Source organism: Epinephelus moara, chromosome 12 (genome assembly GCF_006386435.1).
Source record: "Epinephelus moara isolate mb chromosome 12, YSFRI_EMoa_1.0, whole genome shotgun sequence".
Lineage (NCBI taxonomy): Eukaryota > Metazoa > Chordata > Actinopteri > Perciformes > Serranidae > Epinephelus > Epinephelus moara.
Genome location: NC_065517.1, coordinates 27409407 through 27434648, shown reverse-complemented (window position 1 = coordinate 27434648; position 25242 = coordinate 27409407). Strand labels below are relative to the sequence as shown.

At 44.8% G+C, this 25242-nt stretch overlaps 2 protein-coding genes across 6 annotated transcripts in view; one reads left to right on the top strand and one right to left on the bottom strand.

The window, feature by feature from the left end:
- Positions 1-17646, top strand: part of nhsl1b (NHS-like 1b) — a 70785-nt gene extending 53139 nt beyond the window's left edge. For 4 of the 5 annotated variants that reach the window (XM_050058360.1, XM_050058355.1, XM_050058356.1 and 1 more), the window contains exons 6-8: positions 579-3845; positions 4872-5004; positions 8484-17646. In XM_050058360.1, the coding sequence (XP_049914317.1) occupies positions 579-3845; positions 4872-5004; positions 8484-9159 (4076 nt within the window). In that variant the 3' untranslated portion in view covers positions 9160-17646. The remainder of the gene's footprint in view (positions 1-578; positions 3846-4871; positions 5005-8483) is intronic. The other variant, XM_050058359.1, reaches the window with a different exon arrangement.
- Positions 16917-24841, bottom strand: hebp2 (heme binding protein 2). Its single transcript, XM_050058369.1, has 5 exons — positions 24712-24841; positions 24321-24421; positions 22766-22901; positions 19713-19893; positions 16917-19487 (listed from the first exon to the last, which is right to left on the bottom strand). Exons 2-5 carry the CDS (start codon positions 24393-24395, stop codon positions 19304-19306), a joined length of 576 nt encoding a protein of 191 aa, XP_049914326.1. The 5' UTR covers positions 24396-24421; positions 24712-24841; the 3' UTR covers positions 16917-19303.
- Between the last annotated feature and the right edge of the window lie 401 nt (positions 24842-25242).

Sequence of the window (25242 nt, the reverse complement as noted above, 5' to 3'; positions counted from 1 at the left end):
AGGGACCACAGATGGGAGACACACTAGACATCCTCTCCCGTTTTACAACTCATTCTTCAATTTGTTTGTTTACTAGCCGGTATGTTCAGTGTGTGTGTGTTTTTGTGATGTCTGCATTTCTGTGTGTCCTTGTCTCTGTGTCTACCTGCATATTCTGTATGTTCTGTCCTGTATGACAGTGCATGACCGTGTCAACACTGTGTGTGTTTGTCTCCATGTATGTGTTGTTGGCTGGCTCGTACCTGACCAGCTGCCTGTCCTGGACCTTGGGGTATTATTCGCTTTTCTGTCGGACTGAGCCAGAGCCAGAATAGGAGAGGAAGCATAGTAGGGAATCTCTGTCTGTCTTCCCCTCATATCCTTTCCTCCTTAATGAAGAAAACCAGAAGTTATTAACGCATGAGAGGGTTACAGCAAATCTAATTAATTAGCGTCCATGTGACCACAGGTTACCGAACAGTCAAGCCAGAAAAGCAGACGGCATTGTGGCTGAAGTAGTTACAGAAGCGTTGTGGAGACAGAAAAAAAAACAAGAGAGATTGATCATGTTTGTCTTATTTTCTTTCTTGCCTTGACAGCAGCAAAAGGACACGGCGGAGAGCTCCGGCCGCATTCCATGTTCATCCCAGGACAGTACTCCACCTTGGGCAGAGTTGGGAGTGTTAACTCAACGCTCCGACGTTCAGACACTAGAGACTCCGGCTGCCAGACGGAAGAAGTGAAAATTGTTCCCCCGTCCATGAGAAGAATCCGGGCTCAGAGAGGACAGGGAATTGCGGCTCAAATGGCCGGCCTCTCCACCTCCTCCTCAACAGGAAGTATATCCATCTCGAGTAGCGACAGCTCTGGGATCCTGATGCTGCCGCAGTACAACAGAGATCCCTCCCGTTTTCACAGTCTGCCCCGACAGGGCGCCAGGGTGTCCCTCAGTGCTGACCCCATCTGTAGCAGCACCCCGATCAAGGCAGGGGAGCAAACTACACCTCAGAGGCAGATTGGAAAGCTTCAGGTTGACGACACTGTGGTGCACATGAGAAACGCCCCGAGGACAGGCACCCTGCCAAGGCCCAAGTCTCAGGAGGTGAGGGGGACACAGGCCAGTGATTGGGGTGGTGGTCCGGCATGTGTGGTCTCACCACATGCTGCCTACTCCACCTCACTCATCCCCAACGCCACCCTGTCTTGCTCCACTGAGGTCATTACCCTCAACACCTCGGGTCAGCTCCCCCACTCTCCAGCCTCAGCTTACCCCACAGCTCGACCCCTCAGTATGGCTTCCTCCATCAACGCTGACTCCAGTCCAGCAGGCTTTTCCCACAGCTCCACCTGCCCAGCCTTGGCTACTTCTACCCCCACTCATACACCAAAGGATAGCGGTCTGGTCATCACAGCACCTGCTAGCGAGTCAGGGCAATCGGACAGCAGTATACACAGCCACAGCACCTTGGCCCCAACGCCGCCATCCTGTCTGCCAGAGGAGCAGTGGGTCTACGACACGCCAGAAAACGTGGTGGTTCCACACCGCACTCTGACCTCCAGCTGCTCCACTCCTATAAACCAGCTGTATAGCAGCCTGGACCTCTCCTCCAGGACCACTACTGACTCCAGCTCCCTCTATTCCCAGGACAACGATGGATACTACACCTCCATGCACCTGGACTCAGGCCTGCGCTCTCGCAGCCATGGCAGCGGGCATGGCGCAGCACCTGGAAGGGCCACCAGGCACAGCATGTACGAGTGCCGTGAGATGGCCAATCAGGAAGACTCTGGAAGCTTGTACAGCGATCGCTCTCTGTCCCGCAGCATTTCCCTCCGCAAGGCCAAGAAGCCGCCGCTGCCCCCAGCTCGTACAGACTCTCTCAGACGCAAGTCTGGCCCAAAAAAGCCCCTTGGAGGCGTTAGCGCCATCAGCGGAGCTAACGAGCCAAACGGAACCATGCTTAATGAGACTCTAATTGCCAGCTTGCAGCAAAGCCTACAGATGGGGCTGAGAGGAGGGAAAGGAAAAGGAGCTTCACCTTCTTCACCCTCTCACAGCCCAAGCAGCGACTATGATGACCCCTGGGTGCTACGGCCACGCAGTCAGAGTAGCGTCAGTGCAGGTAGTTCTGCAGCATCACTAGCAGCTAACGCCAACTGTGGCGGTGTGTCTAACGTATACTCGCTATGTCATGTGACGCCCGCTCACAGCGACACCAGCAGCTTGCGCTCGGACTATGCTGATTCCTGGGGCTACTATATGGACTACCCTCGTAACCACGGAGACCAGAGGGCACAGTCCCCTCCGGTCCATGCCACAGATAACATGTCGGCTGGTGCTCACCCAGGAGAGCTTCAGAATGGAGGTGAGATTCTCAACAACAGCCAGGCCCCTGGAGCTCCAGGCCAGGAGGAGGGGGTGGCAGTGAAGCCCAAAATGTCCACCTCCTCACCGGACAGGGTGCACAGGCTGACCTCACCATCCAGCGGATACTCCAGTCAGTCCAACACCCCCACAGCTGGAACGCCAGTGCCCTCATTCGTCAGGTCCATGTCACCCTCAGGCAGCCGGCCCAAGCCCAAAGTGCCCGAGAGAAAGTCCTCTCTCCTCTCCTCTGTATCCATGTCCTCCTCGTCCACCTCCCTTTCCTCCAACACCTCAGACTCACTTAAAAGCTCCGGACCTCCTCCGCCACCACCTCCACCCTTGCCCCTCTCCTCCTCAGCTCCTACCACCCCTCTCAGCCCACCTCCACCCTTCCCTCCCCCTCTGCTGCCATGCTCCAGTGCAGGCACTCCTCCACCAGCTCCCCCGTTACCAACCACTCCACAGGGTCCAACTCTCATCCCACCCCCTGCTTGCTCCACCTCCCCTGAATTCCCTCCTCCTCCATCCCCTGAAATGCTAATCCCCCCCAGTTCATCCTTCAATGGGAGCTTCAGTCCTCCCCCTCCACCTCCCCCTCCCGTCCCCTCTATGGGGCCCCCTCCACCTCCTCCACTGCCTGCTTTTGTCCCACCATCCTCCTCCCCATCTTTTGTGAAGCCAGTGAAAGATGCTCCTAAACCAGCTCTTCCCAACAGCCCCACAAAGTCACCTAAACCCCTCATCACCCCGTTTGCGCTGCAAAGTGTTCAGCTTCGCTCTGTTAAACGGCCAGAAAAGGAGATTAACGGCCAATCAGACGACGACACCAAAGCTCAGGACACAGGGGTAGACCTCATTCAGGGTCTAAAGCCCCAGAGCCTGGAGCATCCCACTGTGACGCACCTGTCAAACTGCTCCCCAGAAGAAGATTCACGTAACTCCTCACCATCGCCTGTGTCAAAGCTCTTAGAAGAGTTGTCTTTCGACTGCAGTATCACAGATGACAAGCTAGATAGTGCTGTCATAAACGGGAAAGCCGAAGATCACTTTCTTTTAAATGGAAAAGAAATAGCTGAAGGGCAGGAGTCATTCCCGAGTCCCCCACAGAGCTCTCACAGCTCTCCTGTCAAACAGAAGCCCCCCGCAGTCTCGAAGAAACCCCAAATCTCTTTTCTCCCACCATTTAGCCCTCAACCAATCAATGAACAGGTTCCACCTCAGCAGGATGATACAACCAGCCTGTCACAAGCAGAGGATCAAGTAGATGCACCGCTAAAACAAGTGAAGAAAGAAGAGAAAGAGAGTAAAAGTGAGCAACAGGAGGAAGAGGAAGAGAGCTATGAAACATCCACGGTGACCCAGGACGAGTCTGTCAGCCAGGAGACAAGTCCACACCATGGAGTGTGCACCAATGGAGAGGCTCATGACGAGGAAGATGAGGAGGGAGATGGAGCAAGTAGCACGACTGGATCCATCAGCTCCAAGGAGGAGGACAGTGGTGAGTTTGATTTTTATTTAATCATGTTTTTTAATCATCAAATATAAGTTAGAAGACTAATTTAAAATGGTTTCAGTCAAAAAAAAACTTCATTTACTACATTTAGTTAAGCTCATTACCATCATCCTATATAGTTAATAGTGATGCTGCTGCCTGCTGGCTGTGCGTCCAGCTCCTCAGGCAGCCGTGAAATTCATTTTGCCCCGCGAAAGCAAAGGATCCAAACTTGAAACCGAAAGCTTTTAAAGGTTTGAAAACTGTGAAACTAGCGCAGGATAGACAGCTTATCACTGGGACAGCACTGCTGCAGCCTCCTGAATTTCATCCTCTCTTTCTCTCTCTTCCACATTTCCAATGCAGAGATCTCTTGTGGCCACTGTCCCTTCGTTTTTCCCGCATTGCTCTTTTTCTCTCTGCCCCCCCCCCCAACTCTACACACCTCAGCCTCCACTGTCTACTCGACTTCTCTCTACCATCCATCCTTATTTCCAAATATCCATTTTTGCCTCTCTCTTCGTTCCTGTTAATCTCTCATCCTCTCTGTCCTACTCACCCCCTCCTTCTCTCCCTTTCTGTCCTGCTCCCTATCTATCTATCTATCCCTTCTTCTCTCTATGAGGTAAGGGAGGGGGCAAATGTCCCAGGGGAGATGCTTTTCGTGGTTGTAGGGAGAGGGGGGAGGGGCTCCATCGTATCGGAGGGGAGGGGAAAAGATCTGGGGAGGATGGGGAGAGCGTAAAGTGAGACTGCCTGCAGCGGCTCAGGCAGTCGAAGCGCAGACGTGAGCACGGAGGTTGAGGGAAGGAGGAGGAGGAGAGAGGCTGAACTAGAGGAGAAGAAGAGAGAAGACATCCAGAGACAGAAAGAGAATGTAAGAAGACAGTCCGACACCTCCTCCGTACCACTTCAGATTTCATAGACAGCCAGGTTAATGCGACGGGATGGTGGATTCATGAGAGTGTGCTGTGCTGAGTAAACCTCAAGTATGTGCATTAACTCTGTTGTAACCATGTGTATGTTTCTCAGGTGAGGTGTTCTACTCCAGTACGGCTGAATCGTCTCCAGCCCCGTCAGCCAACGGGGCCTCCGAGGAGAAAATGGTGACCCCAACTCCTTCGCGGCCCCGAACCACTGAGGACCTTTTTGCCGCCATCCACAGGTACAACAATGCATCTCTCTCTTCAACGCCTCCTGTCACTTCTTCATCTACTCCAACTTCTTCTCTCCTGACCTGCTTCTACTCCTGATATATAATTTATCCCACTCTGTTTTTGTTTGTTTCTACCTTCCCCCTCTTTCTGTCAGCATCTCATCCCCTCTCTCTCATCCCTTCATAAACCACATCACCCTGATCTCCCTCTCCCCCATCAACCTATGATTTCTCTCTTTCCATTTCTATCCCCCTCCTCCTCCTCCTCCTCCTCTTCCTCTGCCCTCCACCTCTCAGTCATAACTTTACCCAGTGCCGTCCCATCTGCAAGTGTGCACATCTGTCAAATAGCAGGTCTCTGGAGTCTCTCAGCCCAGAGTGGCTTTCTCTGTTCCTGGTCACTGACTGATTCAAGAAGCAAAATGAGTCAGTAGTCACATGTTTGTCGAGGCATCTGTGCTAGTGAAGTCACATTAGCGTTGCTCATTCTCAGCAGGAGAAAAAAGGCGTCTGCTTCATCCATTATTTAACTACTCGACACCCTCGGGTCCTAATCTAGGTTAGAGGCCACCGGAGAGATTTGTCTTTCTTCCTCTCTCTGTTTCTATCTTCCCCTCTTTCTTGTACACACTCCGCTCTGACATAGATTGCATACGTGCTTCAAAGGCAGCACGCACATAAATTTCTCATGCAGCCCACCAGTTTGTGTTTCACGGTCACGTGCGGCGGCAGTCGGAGTTCTCTTGAGCATCACAGGATTTCATTTCACGGGATTTTATTTCTGCCGGCGACAGATTGTCGATGTATTTATGGCGCACACGTCACGTGGGCAAGTGCGATTTATTGTGCAGTTTAATTGGACGTGAGGATTGTGTAAGCATGTGTGCGCAAACCTCACACTGGAACTGTGTTTGTTTACCACTCGCTTTACTGCTCTGCTCCTCTGTTGCACCTCCTCAGTATGGAGCATATAGAAACGTTTTACAGATTTTTTTTTTGATAAGTGGGAAGTGATGACAGACTCCCGGCGGTGCTGTCAGAATGAGAGGAATCAACAGTCGCGGGGAATAATGAATTCAGCTCACACAATCACATGAACAAATTATTAAGTTAAAGGTCCAGTGTGTAGGATTTAGGGGGACATACTGGTAGAAATGGAAATGTTTTCATTATTGTAATATCCTGAATCTAAGAATCGCATGTTTTCGTTAGAATTAGATGTTTATACCTACATAGGAGGTGGGTTCTCGTCTGTGGAGTCAGCCATGTTGCACCGCCATGTTTCTACAGTAGCCGAGAATTGACATTCAAACACTGGCTCTAGATGGGGCTATTCGTGCTTTCACGTCAGCCTCCGTGAAGAGCAGCTTTGGAAAAACTGTGTTGTTGTTTTTTTTACGTAAAACTGCTTTAGTCAGCGCTTTTACCAGTTTAAATCATCAGATTCGTTTGGAGAGGAGGAGACCTCTGTGGATAATTCAGCTCCTGGTAAAACCCTCCTAAACATCTGGATCTTACCACTAGATGCCACTAAATCCTACACACTGCTCCTTTAATATGCAAAAAGTTTTACATCATATCTATCATTAAATTAAAATCAATTTGAGAAATTTTAAGATTATATTTTAAAGCATCGAGATAAATTTATATGTTGTACTTCGAAATGTACGCCTTAAAAATTATTTATACCTCGTGTTCTTGATGGTGACTGTCTCATCGTCTAGCTAACTGTCCCTTCTTCACCCCTCTGATACATTTCCTTTCCCCTTCTCACCTGTCCAATACCTTTGTTTTCCACTCTGTCATTTCACCTCCAAATTCACTGTCTTCTCTCCCTCTCTCACTGCAAAAGAAGTGATGAAAACCCTGAATGAAATGCCTTTACAGCCACAGCATAAAATACAACCTGTCTGGAGGGAGAACCTCCAAACCAAATGTAATACAGTCAAGAGAGAGAGAAAAGAAAAAAAAAAATATCGATCCTGTGCTCCGAGATGCCTCTTAAATTGCAGCCTTGTTTACGTCTATAAATGAGATTGGCTCTCCTGTGCAGCCGTATATTTGTGAATTTAACAAACCGTGAGTTCAGTGTGGAGCCGTCCTGGCTGACTGAGTTCAGGTGTGTGAGTGTACGCACGTGTGAATGTGTGTGAGGGAAGTGTTATGTAATGCTGATGGGCTAATGTGGCAAGGGAGCTCGCAGGGGGACGACGCTAGATGGAGGTTGAATTTAGGGCACAGACACATATTTTGCAATCGTTCTGAAACAGACAGCAGATTCCCTCCTTAACCATTCACACCCTCTAGCTCTCCTCTCATTTGACCTTCACAAGTATATTCTAGACAGGTTATTTTATCCGTTTTTGGAGGAATTTCTTTCTGTAGATCTAATCTGAGGATTAAGAATTTTGTCTCAGTGCGCCCTCCACTGCTGCCTTTAGCATCAAATGGCTCCCCCTTATCACACAATCTGTATTTCTCATGCCTTTAATCATCTCTGTCTCCCCCCTCCTCCTCTCTCCCTCCTTGTGCAGAGGGGGCACGCAGTGGGTGGGTGCATCCTTTCTAGAGAGGTGCGAAGTGGCAGGTAGCCCCTTCCCTGTAATTAGCAAGCCTTGTTGCTGCCATCACGGTGACGCTACCTTTGGATTAGCAACAGTAATCCCGCAGTGCAACCCCCCGGACCACAGATTAATAAGGCTGTTTCCCTGCTAGCCCTAATCCCCTGTATTCTGCCAGTTGCAGCTTTATTGCTATGCTTTGGTGCAGGAGTTATAGACAGTGTAGGCTGAGTGGCGCAGTCAACCACTCTAATACCCCCTGCTGAGCGGAGGCTGAATCGTCCTTGTGTGATTAAAACTGCTTTGGGCACTTTTCCCAGTTTGTGTTTTTGATTAATTTCATTGTGCCACGTCTGAGCTTTCCTGCAGAGTTGCAGCGTCTGCAGCTTTACTTGTAAAAACTCATTGGATTTCCTTAACGAAAATGTGTAACTCTCCTTCTAATTGCCTTCCTTTTCCTTTTTTTGAGCATCCATGCCACTCAGTGCTCCTCATTGTTTTACTTTTTTAAGATGCGTGCTGTGACGCTTGATTGCTGGGGGCAGTGCTGACATATGGCAAATTTGGGACAAAGATTTGAGGCGTGCAGGCCAAGTATTTTAAGTGCAGTCTTTTTTTTCCTTTTTTTTAGCTACAACAACATGGTAACGCTCACAGAGCTGGGTCGGGCAGTCGACCAAAGGCTGCTTCATGCTCAGTTATATGAAACCCCGCATGCTGCAGCCTCAATTTGAATAATTAGATTGGAGGATTGTTTCCTGACAAAACTGCCCCCATCTCTTGCATTTCTTCTTCTTGCTCTTCTAGCATTTAATCGCCTTTAAATTATTCCACTTTTTACAAATTTATTAATCCTGCTTGCTTTCATCGACTTTGCAGAATAACCACGAGCATGTCATTAATCCAGTTATCCACATCCTTTCCTAGGTCAAAGCGCAAGGTCCTGGGTCGCAAGGAGTCTGAGGAGGACAAGTCCCGGGCTACGAGCCAACCACACTCTCCGCCCGTCACCCCCACAGGTGGTTCCCCAGGAACGGTGTCCTCCTTGCCCCGCCAGGCAGGCTCCATCCAGCGCAACCTCCGCAAGTCCTCCACCAGCAGCGACACCTTCAAGGCCCTTCTCCTGAAGAAGGGCAGCCGCTCAGAGACCAGCTTCAGGATGTCGGCCACTGAGATGCTTCGCTCCACGGACCCTCGCTTCCAGAGAACGCACTCCGAGTCGGCGTTGGACTCCCCTGCTGCTTCACCCTCCTCACTGTCGGCGCCACACAGCCCCTGCACCTCCCCCGGCCGTGGTAAGAGGGCAACAGATGAGTGGAGCCGCTACGAGGCCTTGGCTCTGTCCTCGCCGACTTCATCCTCCTTTTCAATGAGCGGGTTTAAGTACGGGCGCTCACGTACACCGCCATCTGCTGCCAGCAGCAAGTACAACGCACGCAGCCGAATCCTCAGCAGCCCAATGACTGTAATCTGTGAGCGTGAGGGGGAGCTGGCTGAGAGCGAGTACGGGGACACTGCAGAGAGTCCGACCGGACCCACGGCTCAGACTCTTCCTGTACTCAATAACTCCAATGGCACTTTATCTGAAGAGAGCAGAAGTTAAACAGCAATGACTGCCCCTTAGATACAGGGAGCTGAACTCACTCGTCATAACCAGGTAGGGGGCAGGAAGAGGAGCCGATAGAGACACCTTCCTGAGCCCCACCCCCTCGGTGCTGCCTCTGAGGGAGTGGACATGTCGGGTCCTGTTGTGAGGTCAGAGGTCGCCCCGTCATGGACCGGGCTGGACTTAGTCTGAAGTGGAGAACTGGTTCTGCTGCAGCTTTTCATGATTTTCACTCTGTCCTTCGTTTGGTGACTCACCCTTTGTGTTGAAAGAATAGCGTTTCTTTTTACGCCCGGTGTTCTTAGTTTGTTTTCCATTTGTTTTGCTGTTTTCTTTTATTGTCCTTAACACGCTGGAATCTTCTAGTTTCTTTGAAGGACAACGTTCAGGTGGAAAACTAAAGGTGAATTGAAGGATTTGAAAAGTCACAAGTTGTAACTTTGCTGCTGTGGTGCTACGTAGCTAGGCAGTTGAAAAGAGTGGAATGTAGAGGCGTGCTGGCCGGACGGACTCTCGCCTTGTGAATCTTCTCGGCTTCTCTTCTGTTGGCTCTGGAAAGTGTTCGAGAGCACCACGGTTTGCAAGCATCGGCTTCAAACAGCCCGTATCGTTGTGGAAAGAACCCGAGGAAGACGTGGTACAACAGCCAGCTCCACGGTACAACTTCAGCTACGGTTACCACCAGGTTTTGCTTTCTGCTCTTTGGTCAGAGGTTTAGTTTGCAGAGCTGGTATGTTCAGTGGTCCACAGGAAGTGCAGAGGGTTCAGTGCTGTCACCTAGTGACGGGCAGGAAATAAACAACTGAGTGTAAAAAGACTCAACCAAAACAGCAAATTTACTCTATAAAAAAGGCTCATAAAACCTTTATTAATTGAATTTTAGTTTGTAGATTTTGCACTGTGCATAGGTCTTTTTCTTTGTTTGTGACTTAAAAACTATGTTTTAAAGATTGTTTTAATAAACAGGTGATGTCATGACTTGTGTTTGGGAGTTAAGTATGAATCTATAAATGTAAAGACAGAAAGAATAAGAGCTTATTTACAGTCCGGGTCTACTAGCGAACATGTTGGTTACCAAAGAGCTTGAACATTAACTGCTGGCCGTTAATCTGGAAGTGAACACAATCTGAGAGTGTCTGACACACACAGTCGTCGCTAAGTTTGCCGAGACCTGCTAGAAGCTTTTAGGGCTTAAATGATTTCTATAACGCCGTTGATCTTTCTGCTAAGTTTTATCCTTTTGCAGTTTTATATGATTCTGTATGTAAATATATAGAGAAAAAGGAGTTTTAAGTAACATTTGGACTTATTTTCAGACTGTACATGTGTAGAGCCCTGTGTTTGCTGGAAGGGAGTGGTTTCCTTTTTTGTAGATTATTTATTTTCACATAGCAGGGCTGCAAAAGGTGTCACGATCGGAGTCAACCAGTGAGGTGATGGAGGCACAGGGAAGGGGTTAGGAGGGCCACATTTACTGAGCTGACCCCACCAGGCCATCTCTTTCTTTTTTAAAAGGTGCTCCAGAGTAACAGAAATGCAATAATGTCAATATTTATGCTAAAGCCTTCTACTGCCCTTAATCTCGAGTCATGCAAAGCGCACGCTGGTGCTCGCAGCTGAGTAAATGTGGTCTCTTAAGAGTCATAAACTGAGGCGACAGGCGTGAGACTTGATAACCTCCTAACAGCCATAACACCCTGTGGTTTAATCACCTGTGACCAGTGTGTCTCCCAGCTCCCGCCCGGCCGTGATCGAGCACTTGGGGCCCGGGCTTGTGTCATGACAGGAAAACGTCTCAATCGCAGAGAGCGTGTGAAAAGACGGGGGAGGACAGAAGACGTAGTGGGAGTGGAGCTGCTAACGCTCTTGTGTATGTCTGTGTAATAAAAACAAGGTGATATTTAAAGAGTGGGTTTCTGTGTCATCTCTGTGTGTGTGTGCATGTGTGTGTGCGTGAGTGATTCACGGCCATCTGCCAACCCAGCACCCCAAATCACAGCCTCATTAGTGCCGTCGCCATGGCACCCACACTCGTCTGTCATCTGGAAAGCTCCAGAGGCCATCGTTTACCCCTCCCTCCACCCGCGGGGTCATCAGTTATGTCTCCTTCTGGACATCCTATTAGGACACACACTGAATCACAGGCTCAGCCCACAATAGACCTCTCCACTGTTGAACCACCTCGACTGTCTGAATTACACTTCGTAACCCACCACTGAAACCTCTCAACATTACCCGCACCTCCTCGCTGCCTCTTCAACGCCTCGGCACGTCGAGTGCTCGTCCCCAAGGGTACAGAAACACTCAGTATTTACAATATGTTCCCTCCACCAACACTTCAGCAGAGTCACCTGCTCCGTGACGCTGTGTCCATCTGGCTGTCAGACAGGGATCAATACAAGCTCCTCCCAGCCATAATCACACTATTGACACCTCAATGCTTCCCTTCTCCTCCGTGCAGTAGGATGTGACCGTTGAGACAGAATGACTGTATTGACTGAACACAGTGAAAGGTCCAGGAGTAGTTACCACCTGTGTTTTTGGTGTTCAAAAGTCTTCTGCTGCAATTACTCAGCCATAAAAGGAATACTTCACCACCAAAATGACAATTTGTATATAAATTGTGGTAATCAATTACATTTAATTTGTTAAAAAATGTTTCTCGCACATCTTGACAGTAAATGGAGAATCTAAAAACTGAAGAAAGTCTTCCATGACCTCATTTAAACAGCAAAACTCGATCAAAACATCAGTCCTCAAACTCCTGAACTAAACTGAAATTGACACCTACTGTATCTATAATCTCTTCAAAGCCAGACTCCATTGACAAAAACAATTAATTTACTAGGGATGCATGATAACATAAGAACATCATCTGTATCGGCCGATGTTGGCTTTAAAATTCATTTATACATTTAAACCTTTAAGACTTAGGGAATCAATTGAGAGAGACCCCCATTTTCAGTGATGCCGGGCATGTAAGCAAACATAGAACCACCATGCATATCAATTAAAACAGAAATTAAACCAAACCATACAAAACAACAATTAGCTACATGATCGCTAAAAGTAGAAAGCATTTACACTCAAAACAAGATCTGAAATAAGGCATGTAAACAGCCATAAGGGTGGCAGAGTGTCCAGGGTTAAGGTCTTTTGCAGATTATTCTGTGTATAAAGGTGCACTGTAAGAAAATGATATGTGAGCTATCCTGTGAGCGAGTACCGAGGTTATGTGAGGTCAGAGTTAAAAGGGATTAAATACAGGGTGGAAGCATCTGTATCAAAGCTTTATAAAATGAACACAGCCAAATATATATATATATTTTTTAGATACAGAGACGACTGGTTGCTCTGTATAATCAAGCGCAGATCAAAACCTTGTGCTCACAGAGAACAGGTAACAGGATACACAGGAAAGCACTCCAAAAATATAGAAAACCAGGAAGGAAGTATGAAAAAGCCTTTACCATAGTGGCTAAATCACTAAAGGAGCCGACATGTTTCGACCACTGCAGGTCTTCGACAGTGCCTTAAAAACGACTTTATACATCTGTTTTACAAAGTTCTTAAACCACCAATTTTTCAAATTTTAAAAAGGAAACATTCTGTCAAAACGCTTATAAATCAGACAATGAAATAATAGTACTACACAAAGCAAACACAAAAACATGGTCTTAAACCAGGGTGTTACATAAGGAAGTCTACATAAATGAAAATATATATAAAAAATAAAGATAATCTGGGTTACAAGCAAGATAAAGAGGTATATTCAGTCAGAGGTTGCCTAATCTTCCGTAACATATGGATCAGTATCACTAATCGGCCAAATGAATTGGTATACTGCATATCAAATATCAGCAAAAATCCAACATCGTGCATCCCTAAATTTTGCCTTGCTGAACATGAGAGCTGCTGGTCTACCGCTGCATCGATTGTTATTACACAGTTTTCAGCACTGCACTGCAAGCCAGGCGGCCCGCCTGCTCTAAGCATTGGGGAATTTTTTTTAATGTATTATTAAGATGTTTTTAAACTACAGCAGCCTGGAGAGTAACAGAAAAACACCCTGCTAATGTTACAGTGAACAGAATTGAAAATGAAACTGACTGCACACACACACACAGCACATCACATTTTGTCCTTGGCAACATGCTGCTCCTCCCAATGACAGCTGCATCTTGTCCAGTAGACACACAGGCTAGCAGGGCTGTTTGTAGCTTTATGGGGGCCAGAAGAAAAATGTTGCTGCTTACTTAAATTGTTCTGTGTTTAGAGTTTACTCATACAGATCTGTTTCTTTTTACCAATACGTACTTATTATGTTGCTTTGTTGCTTCCTGTTTGCACTCCCCCTTTACTGCTGCAACTTTCCCCACTGTGGGACGAATAAAGGATTATCTTATCTCTCACAAAAGAACTTATTTTAATTCAACTTAGCTGCATTGTTAACATCTACATTTAAAACAAAATCAGTGAGGTAAAATTACTGTTTTTGGCAGTGGAGTCTGGCTTTGAAGAGAGCATAGATAAGTTTCACTTTCAGTTCAATTCCCTGTTGGAAAGGGCTGTCTGTTTGAGAAGTACTGAGCGTACGACTGGATGAATGAGACTTGGATTATACTGCGCAAGTTGTGTGAGAGTTTGTGAACAATTGTTTTGATATAGTTTTGCTGTAAACAAACCCCCATGACTTCAATTCATCAAAAAATGTCTCTACTTTTGGACTCTTCATTCACCGGAGGCATGTGAGAAAAACAAAGCTTTCTTCACAAATCCAGCGTAACACTGGATGAGTGAATTAACATGACTCATCATAACCCATTTCTGAGGCATCTTATCTTCTCCCCAGAAGGGCAGGGTTATAAAAACATATAAGTATATTTAACACACATGCGAAGAAAACAACCACTAACACAAATACTGGCCTTCATAAAAATCACAATCATACGACTTGTTAAAACTGCCACAAACTGACTGAACCAGTCCAGCTCATGTGTCGGCAGAAACATTTTGAAGTATTTTCACATGTATCCTGACTCGAGGTCTCCAAATCTCTCCATCAGGCTGGAGGGGGAAATAAAATTAAAATACACGACTGGAATAAAACAGTGAGCCTCATTATAGGTTTCCTATCCGCTGCCATGTTTCACCTCACTGAGCACGGCCGATGAGATCGATCTGACTGGTGAACAACAGATGAAGTGTGTGTGTGTGTGTGTGTGTGTGTGTGTGTGTGTGTGTGTGTGTGTGTGTGTGTGTGTGTGTGTGTGTGTGTGTGTGTGTTCAGAGGATAAAAAAAGAAGTTGTTTCTGCTGAGCGTCTGAACATGATATTGGGAACAATTGTGCCACAAATAAAAAGAATGACTCAGCAGACGTGAACCTGACGGCGGGGGAGAGAGAGAGTGAGAGGACAAGGTGAGAGCGGATAAAGGGCGAAGTGAACTGTGGCGAGGATTTCACCCGGCGGATAAAAAGGTCACAGTGATCAGAGTGTGGAGGACGGACTGAACTGTATCCACTACAGATCAGATAAACAGCTCACGCTGAGGCGCTCTGCTGTTTGTGATCCACACCACATGAAGGAATCCTGTTCGGAAATAAAGACGACTGAAACATAATTTTATAATTTTGTAATAAATTAATAGGTGTATTTATTATTGATGAGATAATAAATGTTACATTCTTAAACATCATTTGGAGGGAAGTAATATCTCCCATGATTCATACATCAGTGCAGTGCTTATGTCATCATTCCCTCATTAAGTACCATTAAAAACACACAACGTCTGTCATGAGCTCTGAATGTAAACATGATTTATGATAATATGGTTTAATGTGTAAAAGGACGTTAACTCAGATTTAAAAGGCACAGTGTTAATGTTAGCTTATAAGTGTCACTCTTTGTTAATATCTAACATCCACCAACAGAGGTGGGGCCAAGTCACAAGTAAGTCCCAGGTCCTAAACTTTGACTTTGGGAGTCCTAAATGAGTCATAACATGCTCTTCACCAAATGTAATGCCATTTTAACAACAGAGTACTTGTTAAAATTAGTTTATTATAAGTTGTTGTGTCTCCGTCTGTTATAACCTGCACATTTTACATACTGCAATTCTTTATGTTGACCACAGCGTAGTTTCTGTACACAAACAAAATCATCTTTGTTATCACATTTTTCAAATGGCGCTCAGTAACGTAACGTGCTTCATGGTTCTCTCCTGCAACTTGATCGGATGCTGTCGGATTGCTTCAAACAAAGTGAATCTGGAGAATTTAGAGTCATCTTGGTGGGGATGAATTGTGTTGATGCAAGTTGATTCGGGACATGAATCGTTTTATGGCACACTTTAATCTTTGGGCTTAGAGGAATGTGTCAGGTATTTTCAAGTCAAATGGCTCGAGTCTAAATGAAGTCCCGAGTTACTGGTGTTAAAGTCCAAGTCGAGGTACAAGTCTTCGTGGTTTTGTCAAGTCTCATGTCGTCAAATTTCTGACTTGGGTGACACTTAATTTGGATAGTCCACCTACAGATAGTTTATAGAGTTTATTTAGAGTATTCAACAGCTTATTTTATGAGATTCAACAATTCAGCTGTTTCACTTTCTTCTTTAGATGTTTAACAAATTATCTTTACAATAAATGGAGACAATTCACTACATATTCTTATATTAATTTAGTTGAATTTGATCTATTTGGTTGAGTAAACAAGTTCCACTAGATCAGTGGTTCTCAACTGGTGGATCGCGGTCCAAAAGTGGGTCACAGGTCCATTCTGAATGGACCGCAAGTGACTTGCAAACATGTCAAGTTTGTAAAAAACACATTTTATTTTGAAGTACAGAGAATTTCCAGCACAGAGCTTTTATTTTATAGTGCTGTTTCCTGCTGTGGAGTGAGTGACTAATGGAAATCTACTGAACAGAGACAGTAAACTAGCTCAAGGCTGTTGCCGCAGCGGCCCGGGTTCGACTCCAGCCTGTGGCCCTTTGCTGCATGTCACTCCCTCCCTCTCTCTCTCCCCCTTTCACACTTGTCTGTCCTATCCATTTAAGGCTAAAAATGCCCAAAAAATATCTTAAAAAACAAAAAAAAAAACAATCAGTTTGAGTGATTATTTAGAAAAAGACAAATCTGATTCCAGCTTCTCAAATGTGAATATTTCCTGTTGTCTATGTTTCATCACTCCTCTATGACAGTAAACTGAATGTCTTTGGGTTGTGGACAAAACAAAACATTTGAGGACTTGGGGAAACATTGATCGCATCATTCACGATTCTCTGACATTTTATAGATCAAACAACTAGTCGATTAATTGAAAAAATAATCTGACATGGAAAAAGTCACATGGCTGAATTGTTGAATTTCAACTATCTGTAGGTGGACTATCCAAAGACAGTGTCACTGAAACTCAAGTCCACATCTCTGCCTAACAGCACACAGGCATGTGACTACACACTCAGTTTACCAGGGGAAAGGTTTTTTGTTGAGACTGCAGTAATGCAGGTATGACTGGTCCAGATTTACAATGGCTCAGTTGCTCATCGTATCAAGTGCGATAGCGGTGACAGGAAGTGAGGTCTGAGATCAGATAAGGGGGATCCACCAACATTTTGTCAGGCAGGCCGTCAGAGTCACCTTCACAGCAGCAACACTGACTGACAGGAGGAAGAACCTGCTGTCAGTGTTTGCAGGTGACCTACAGAGTTAACGGACAGGTTCGTTTTTTGCCTTCAAGTTTATCTCAACACGTATCTCAACACCATCTGTACACTGAAAGCGTGATCGGTCGCTGTAATGATTCCTCCTGTCCAAAGGAGATCTCAATGTCAGTGACGGGGGACAAAGTCTACAGTCTGAGTCCGACATGTAAAGTGAATGTCCATATTAAAATGAGTCCTTTTGTAAAATAAAAGCCCCTCTGTCATGAACAATGTTTCCTTGCTGAGCTGCACTAACAAAAAGAGAGTATGTTTTACTTTTCTTAAAAAAATGTTGAGGAAAATGTTGGTATTTTTCAACCTTTACCCTATCTCGGGTCTGAGTAACCAATGGGAACAACCACTTTTAAAAAGGGGTCCAGTATTGAGTGACAGCGCTGCAGCCGGCAGCTGCGAAACAGGCTACGATGTAACCCCTCGGGGAATGTTCACACCTGTATGTCCACTACAAGTGTTTTTTTTTGCTACTGACAGGCTCACATTGTTATTATAAATGTCTGACAACATTATGGAAAGGATCCCTACAGAGACGGACGTTAGGCCTGTACTACGAAGCAGGATTTGGAGTTAGCGTGATAACTTCAGGATTAACTCAGGGTTTGCAGTCCTATGAAGCTGGTTCCCTTTTTACCAGAATAAATCACCGTGGTAACTTATGCTTAACAGCTAACCTGCTCCGGAGTATCGGATCACAGGCTGTCAACACCACGACCTCTGACCAATCAGATCACTGAAGAAAAAAGTATCCATGGACCAAAGTCCAGAGTCTCAGGTAAAAAAATGAATATCCCATTTATTGCTATATACCTACATGACGAGAACTAGGGCAAAACAATAATCCACACACTGTTAACTGGCTCCTGTTATTATAAATGCCACATTTGGGTCAGATACACTTCATCAGTCATTAACTTTAGGCTACTTTTCCACCCTTTATTTCAGTAGCAGAAACAGTCTGACATTATGTTTAAGTGTTTTATGTGACATATTCAGAGTAGATTCATCATCATCCAACTACATAGCAAAAAATGCCCTGTACTAATGTCACGTAGGCCCACAGCACCTGCACGTAATTTAAGTCTCGGGCAACTGTGAATTTTTTAGATAGTATTTTCAATATTTTTACATTTTATGTCATAAGATTACAGAAAATCATTTACATCCCACATAACTGACATTTTACTGTCTCATAGTCGTAGACACTTTTGGTACCGTTTCATCTCAGACGACTTCATTCATGGTTCTGATGATGTCACTCGTAATTACCACCCCCGCCTCTTTCACATGAACATTCTCATAGCTGGATAGGAAAACCCAGAGTTGACTGAACTAGTTGATAACCAGCTTTGTAGTACCGGTTATCCAGACAGCTAATGTGACAGGTTAGTCAAACCAGATAACGAAAAGATATCCTGGGTAAGCTGAACTGGCTTCGAAGTACAAGGGGTAAGATCTGTTTTGTTTCACCAGAAATGGCCCTGAAATCGCCGTCGCCACAGCCACCAGACTCCCTTTAAATAAAGGTTAACTTTAGCGTGTATAGAGGCAGCATATTTGTCGTCTAAGTGGATGCACTAAGGGTTTATTTCAACCAGATGGTGATTGTTGGAACAGCGATAAAATGACTGTTTATTTAAATGGAGCCTCGTGGGTTTGGCGATTCTGGGTCAGTTTCTGGTAAAACAAAATGATCTTACTCTTCAGCAAAAAGGTCCATCTCCATAATGTTGTCAGACACTTAGAATAACAATCTGAGCCTGTTAGTGGCAAAAACAAGCACTTATAATGGACATACAGTGAGTGGTTATATTGCTGCAGCCCTCTCGCTCAGTCCTGGACCAGTTTCAAAAACTGCTGTCCCCATTAGTCATTTCGACACAAAGGCATAAGAAAATAGGGTCCAGGTTGAAAAAGACACAGAAATTACCCTTTAAGAGCAACTGCATGAAAAGCAACAGCAAATTAGTGCATTTAAAAAAACAGTCATGAAAACATAAAGAGGCACTTGTGGTTTCTGTCATGACAGAATGCACCAAATGAGAGATATGTTTCTTATCTACTTGGCTCCACCTGCTGGACATATTGGTCCACTGTATCCAGTTTTCCCTTAAGGTTTATTTGTTTATAATGACCTCTTAGAGCTCCTGTTATCATTTGTTTGGTCAAGACTTACAGTGAGTTTAAATCAGTAACTTTCAGTCAAAGTAAACACACAGTCAAACATGTGGATAAATGTCAGTGTGACCTTTAAAAACTTCCATTTTGTTTATCACGTTTCTACAAAAGCAATTATTTATATTCCCTTTAGACATTAAGAAGTGCTGTGCTAAGTGTTATCAAATGATGATGTAGATTTCTTTCTTTCACCATGTGCCTATTTGACAGAGTGCGCAGAGTGTTGCGTGACCTTTACTCTTCCTACTCCGGTATCTTCTTCAGGACCCAGACCTCGTTCCTTCGGTTGGTGAGTTTGAAGGGACTGTCGTACCCGGCTGCGTAGAACGGCTTGTCGACGTATTGGAGACCGTCCCTCTGCAGGCTCTCGATGAGTTTCAGGAGCTCTTCGCGCTTCATTTTCTCGTTGGCGAACCCACCGAACGTCCTGAAAGAAAGACAAAGAAGAATCTCAGTTTAAGTTCTGCATATCTGGGATTTAAAGTCATTTATCAGCTTTCTTCTACCTATTCTTTTGATTGTTATGGTGTGTGCAAACAGTCGGACATGTACAGTAATAAAAGGACCAAGTTGCATTTTGACACTTTTACATAATGTCACCTTAAAGTAGCAATTGAATATATTATCAAAGGATGCCTTGGTTGCACTCTACCTGACATAAGCTGTGAACTCTTTCCTGTGCTCCACAAACACATCTGGGTCGCTCGGCTCCGGTGGACTCTCCTGATGCTCCTCTGGGATGTAGAAAGACACAGTGAACTGAGATTCACACGTGGGGCCGGCTCCAGGGTCCACGCGGCACGTCACAGGGGCCGTCATCTCCACTTTCACCTCTGAGGAACAAGGAAATAAATACTTAAATTCAAAGGAACAGTGTGTGGGATTAAGTGGCGTCTAGCAGTGAGGACTGCAGATTGCAACCAGCTGAAACTTCTCCTGTGAGCCGAGCGCAAACTCCTGGTTAGAATTCCTTCAGTGTTCATTGTACAGGAGGTTTATACCAGGAGCCGAATTATCTGCAAAGGTCTCTTCCTCTTCAAAATGAATGGAGCAGGTGATTTTAACCAGTAAAAAGACTGAATAAAGTAGTTTCAAGTTACAAATCAGTGTTTCTCTGACGCCGTTTGGCTCAAAGGCCCCGCTCTGAGCTACTGTAGAAACATGCCGATGTAACATGTCAGACTCTGTAGACATTAAGCGGCTCATTTCAAGGTGACGGAAACACGAAAACTCTCACCAGTGGTTATCCATGACCAAAACATACACACCAACTATAAACTAACATGGAGTGGTCAGCACTAGGGTCCAACAGCGCCTACACTCCCCCCGCAGGCTGAGGGTCTTTGGAGTCAACCACAAAGTGTTGCTCCTCTCCTATCATGCCATAGTTGCGAGCATCCTGCAGTGTGGCGTCTCAGCCTGGTTGGGCAACTTCAGTGTACAACTGAAGGCCCAGATCGCCAGGCTTATGCAGAGAGCCATGAAAATCATGGGAGTCAGGCAGCACGCCACACTCCAGTCTCTCTTTGAGCAAACCATTATCAGACAGGGCCAGAAGATTACCTCAGACCCCACCCATGTCCTCTATCATGAGTACCAACTTCTCCCCTGGTGCAGGCTTAACCACTTTAAAAACTCCTTTGTCCCCTTGTCCATTAAAGTCTTAAATGGGAGGCCAGCTGCAGCTTGTTGGCTGACGGCAGCGTGTACATGCACAGTAGGTACTGAGTGTGTGGATATCTTTGAACGACAGGTACCGCATGTATCCTAGACAAATTTCCCTCGGGACAATTGAGTCCGTCTTATCTTACTTCTTATGTGATAGTCTATTTCTGCCAGCACATCCCAGCTCAACATACAGTGGAACGCTAATGTCGTAATGTCATCCAGAGATTCTGAGGGTGTGTTTTGCATTTAAACAGTATTCCCTTGCAAGTTACTCCACGTTCCCAGACAAGGTTATTCTGTCTCAATCTCCGTCTCAACAGTCCGCCCATCCCCTCAGGTAAAGAGTCTCGGTGTCATCCTGGACTGTACGTTGTCATTTGAGGCCCACATCAATAATGTTACTCGGTCTGCATACTGTCATCTACGAAATATTAATCATCTTGGCCCGTCACCTACACCTCAGAGCGCTGCTATCCTCGTTCACTCTTTGGTTACATCTCGTATTGATTAATGCAATTCTGTCCTCTTTGGTCTCCCTCTCAAGTGTCTCCATAAACTCCATAGATCATATCACCCCTGTTCTCCAACAGCTTCACTGGCTTCCTGTTCAAAATCCTGCTTCTCACCTTTAAGACCCTTCATAATCAAGCCCCTTCCTACCTGTCTGAACTCCTTCATATCATACTCTCCTGTACTCTTGGATCCTCTTCTGCAATCAAACTCCCATCACCTGCCCGCTTGATTACCATGGGTTCTAGAGCCCTCGCTCTCAATCCCCTCGAATGTCTCTAACAAAATGCACATATCTAAAAGACACCCTCGTCTGTTGAGCCTGGAGCACAGGGCAGACTTCTTTCCCTTTAACCGTGGGAGCCATGGCAACGGAGCCAGTTTGGCACCCTTATCTGGGCAGCTGTACTCCCTCCGCCACAACTGGGAGACCAAAGATGGAGTACGTTCATGACAAAGGTCGAGCAACCTGACCTCTATGCCTCTTTTACTATCATCCATTTCCTTTACTGACTGAGGTTAAAGGCTGTAACACAACATCATTCTTACACAGGCAGAACACTTGAAAAAAGTGAAATAAAATGTATCACGTAAGAATGACGATGAATGCTTTTGTAAGATACACAGATATTAAACTCTCTAAACAAACTCTCCAGCTGGTGGATCAGAGCCTCCCTCTGTAACGCCACCTGAACAGATGGCGGACATATACGCACAATATGTGGCAGATGTAGGAGATTAAACAGCAGGTTTACACATCACACTCTCCTCACACTGCAGACCTCAGTAGTCAACGGCACAAACAATATATATTCTCATAAATAATGCTGCTGTGAACTGCTGAGTAAGACAAAAGGCAGCGCCGCTGTAACAAAGTGCTGAGCAAGAACTAAAGTGCACTTTTTCATCCACTCTTGCATTTATGCATCCGCTCCCTTGTCTTCACGCCAACGTTATCCATAACTTTATTCTGCAGCATTTGAACATTATTAAGTTGAGTGATTGTGTTTAATCAAGTTTAATTTTGGTTTGTTAAGTTCATGGCTTTATTACAACACAAAGTAAAAGCCTTGCAACACAACACCTCTCTTGACAAACATAATATTACGACCTTTATAACTTAAGTTACATCAGACCTGCTTTTGCTTTTTACCTTTCATACAGCAATGTGGCATTTTAAGATTGGTAGAAAAAGATTTCTGCACACTTACATGTCTGCAGTGTTTCACTTTATTTCTGAGCTTTCCGTCTATTTGACCTTCATCAGAGCATACATGAGGCAACAATGGACAATCTCAGTCTAATCACTGGCTGTATGCAATACACCTGTGTGCAACCCTAGTGGTAAAAGCTCTGCCTTCTGGGAATTGTAGTTTTTTTTTTACTGGTTGGCAAAGTGAAAGGCATACAAATGGAAGCCATATTTGTCTTGTCATACAGCACCACAATATAAAACAAGGGTGGTACACAGTGAAGATGAATAATTCCCATCTTTTAAAGGAGGAGAACAAAATGGATGACACTCACTGTTGTGATTGTTGCCTTGAATGTAGCTAAAGAGCCTGCGGAAGCCAGCGTTCATGGCTGCATCCAGCTGCATCCCACTCAGAGTGGTGCTCATCCATTTAGTGGCGTGGTAGGTACGAATCTCATAGTCTTCTCCCTGCAAAACACACACATATATGCACATACTTACTATAAATAAATTAATCTGTTGATCATTTTTTTAAGAATAATCTCTGAATCATTTAATTCAGTGGTTCTCAATTATTGTAGCAACACACTGGTGTGCCGTGTTGCCAGTCCAGGTGTGCTGTGGGATTTTGTGATAACCACACATTATTACTGCGATATTCAACTGGACCTGCACAATCAGTTATGAATGAATTTTTAATTGTCTATATCAGTATGTTGTGTGCACCTGTTTCTTAATAAAGAGGCAAACTCAAAACTGTAATTGTGCGTGACACATCAGAAGCCCTGATTGGCAGCCAGTGTGAGGGATGATAACATTTAAAAGGAGAAAGCCATGAGTGGGACAATGGATCACTTTAATAGACGGAGCAAATTACAACAAAGCACCAGTGAAGACGACCTACCACCAAAAAAAAGAGAAAAAAAAAATGTCCGTAGACAGTATCATGAAAGCTACCTGTCTTACTTTTATTGTCTTATGTCGTGACAAGAGTGATAACACATGTTATAGAAGCTGTTGCGCACAGATATAAATACAGGTGTGTTCAAATGTTCATGTTGCACCATATCCTGCTAACTGATCAAGAATTATGTCTCGTGAGTGTGAATGGTTGTCTGTCTCTATGTGTCAGCCCTGCGATAGTCTGGCGACCTGTCCAGGGTGTACCCCGCCTCTCACCCAGTGTCAGCTGGGATAGGCTCCAATAATAAATGAGACTTGGATAATACTGCACGAGTTGTGTGAGAGTTTGTAACTGGATGTTTTAATATAGTTTTGCTTTTGTTAAATGCTTCTCTCTTCACTTTCATTCATCAAGAATAGAAGAAAAACAGTTTTCGTCACAAACTCAATGCACAAATAATAATTTGTGTGCGAGTGTGTTGAGGAGGGGGCGGTCATGTATGACTGGTCACAGATTTTCACCCATCACAACATTCAAAGATGATAATCTGCAAGTGTCTTGTTTTGTTCAACACTCAGTCCAAACGCCGCTCAATTCAAAATGAAGGAGCTGGAGTCATTAATTTGGCACTTGAACTTGATTAATTGATTTTCAGAAACAATTAATTTTCTTTTGATGGGCTAATCTTTTCAGCTCTACAGAGAGCTTTGAAAATGGCTATCAGAAGTCCCAAGTGTTCAAATGCGTTGTTTAGTCCTGTTAATAAACCTCAAAGCCCCCAAAATATTCCAGTCATGACGCTATAAAAACAGAAACATAGAGCAAATCCCCACTTTTGAGAAGAGGGAATAACTGAAAACTTGAGTTCAACTTGGGCTTTTGCTGATTTAACATTTCGGCACAAACTTAACTCACATGTCTGTGTGACAAACAGACCAAAGGTTTACTGTCGTGTTTTACAAGTTCACCTGGGAAACATTTACCTTCTTCTCCTCCTCTGAGTATTTGGGGCTCTGCAGTCCACTTGAGAACAAAACTTGTCCCAGAGCTTTCATCATGGCTGCAGGAGGGTGGTCAAAACTGTCTGATAACAAAAGTAAAATATCGACACACTCAGACGTTTTCCAACAACTGGCAAACATATAATGTGTAATTAGGCATTATACAACCTGGTATATAACCAGTTACATCACGTCACGAGACGAGTTATGTATTCAAACACACCTTAGCTTACAAAACAACTGTTTTCAGTAAATATATCATTTCCGGTTGAGTATTTCTTCACCGCCTCACTTAACGCTTCTGTTAAAACAAAGTTATCACCGTGTGAGTTGTAAATTAATTAAATACAATCAGAAACAGAAGCATAATTACCTGTAACGTCACGCGACTTGTGCAACTGTAGCGGGATGGGGCGCGTTTGTTTTCATGCCATCGCTTCCGGTTACACAAAGCTGACACCTGATTGGCTGAGCGAGAGACCTTCAAAATAAAAGTCCACTGAGTGAATAAAGAGGCAGAAAAGTTCACCTTTGCCTCCATTTAGACTAAATTTAGATATGTTTGAGTGCCCCAACATTCCTGCTACAAATGGTGCAATGAAATTATAGCATTTATAAGTGAAAGTGACATCTAAAACACTAAAAAAAAATGAGACAAAAGAGAGGGGATGCATTTTAAAAATAAACTTCATATTCACTAAGGCATGATCTGAAGTGTATATAAAATAAAAATACTTAATAGCAGGGCAGAGATTGTGCATTATACAGGAGGAATATGTTGAAAATGCAGTCTGACAGAATGTAAATCCCCTGATAATGTTCGCTAACAAAATATAAACTCAAACTTCATGTCCACCAACATTATTAGGTATAATCTTAAGTGTTATTGTCTCTCTGTACCAGT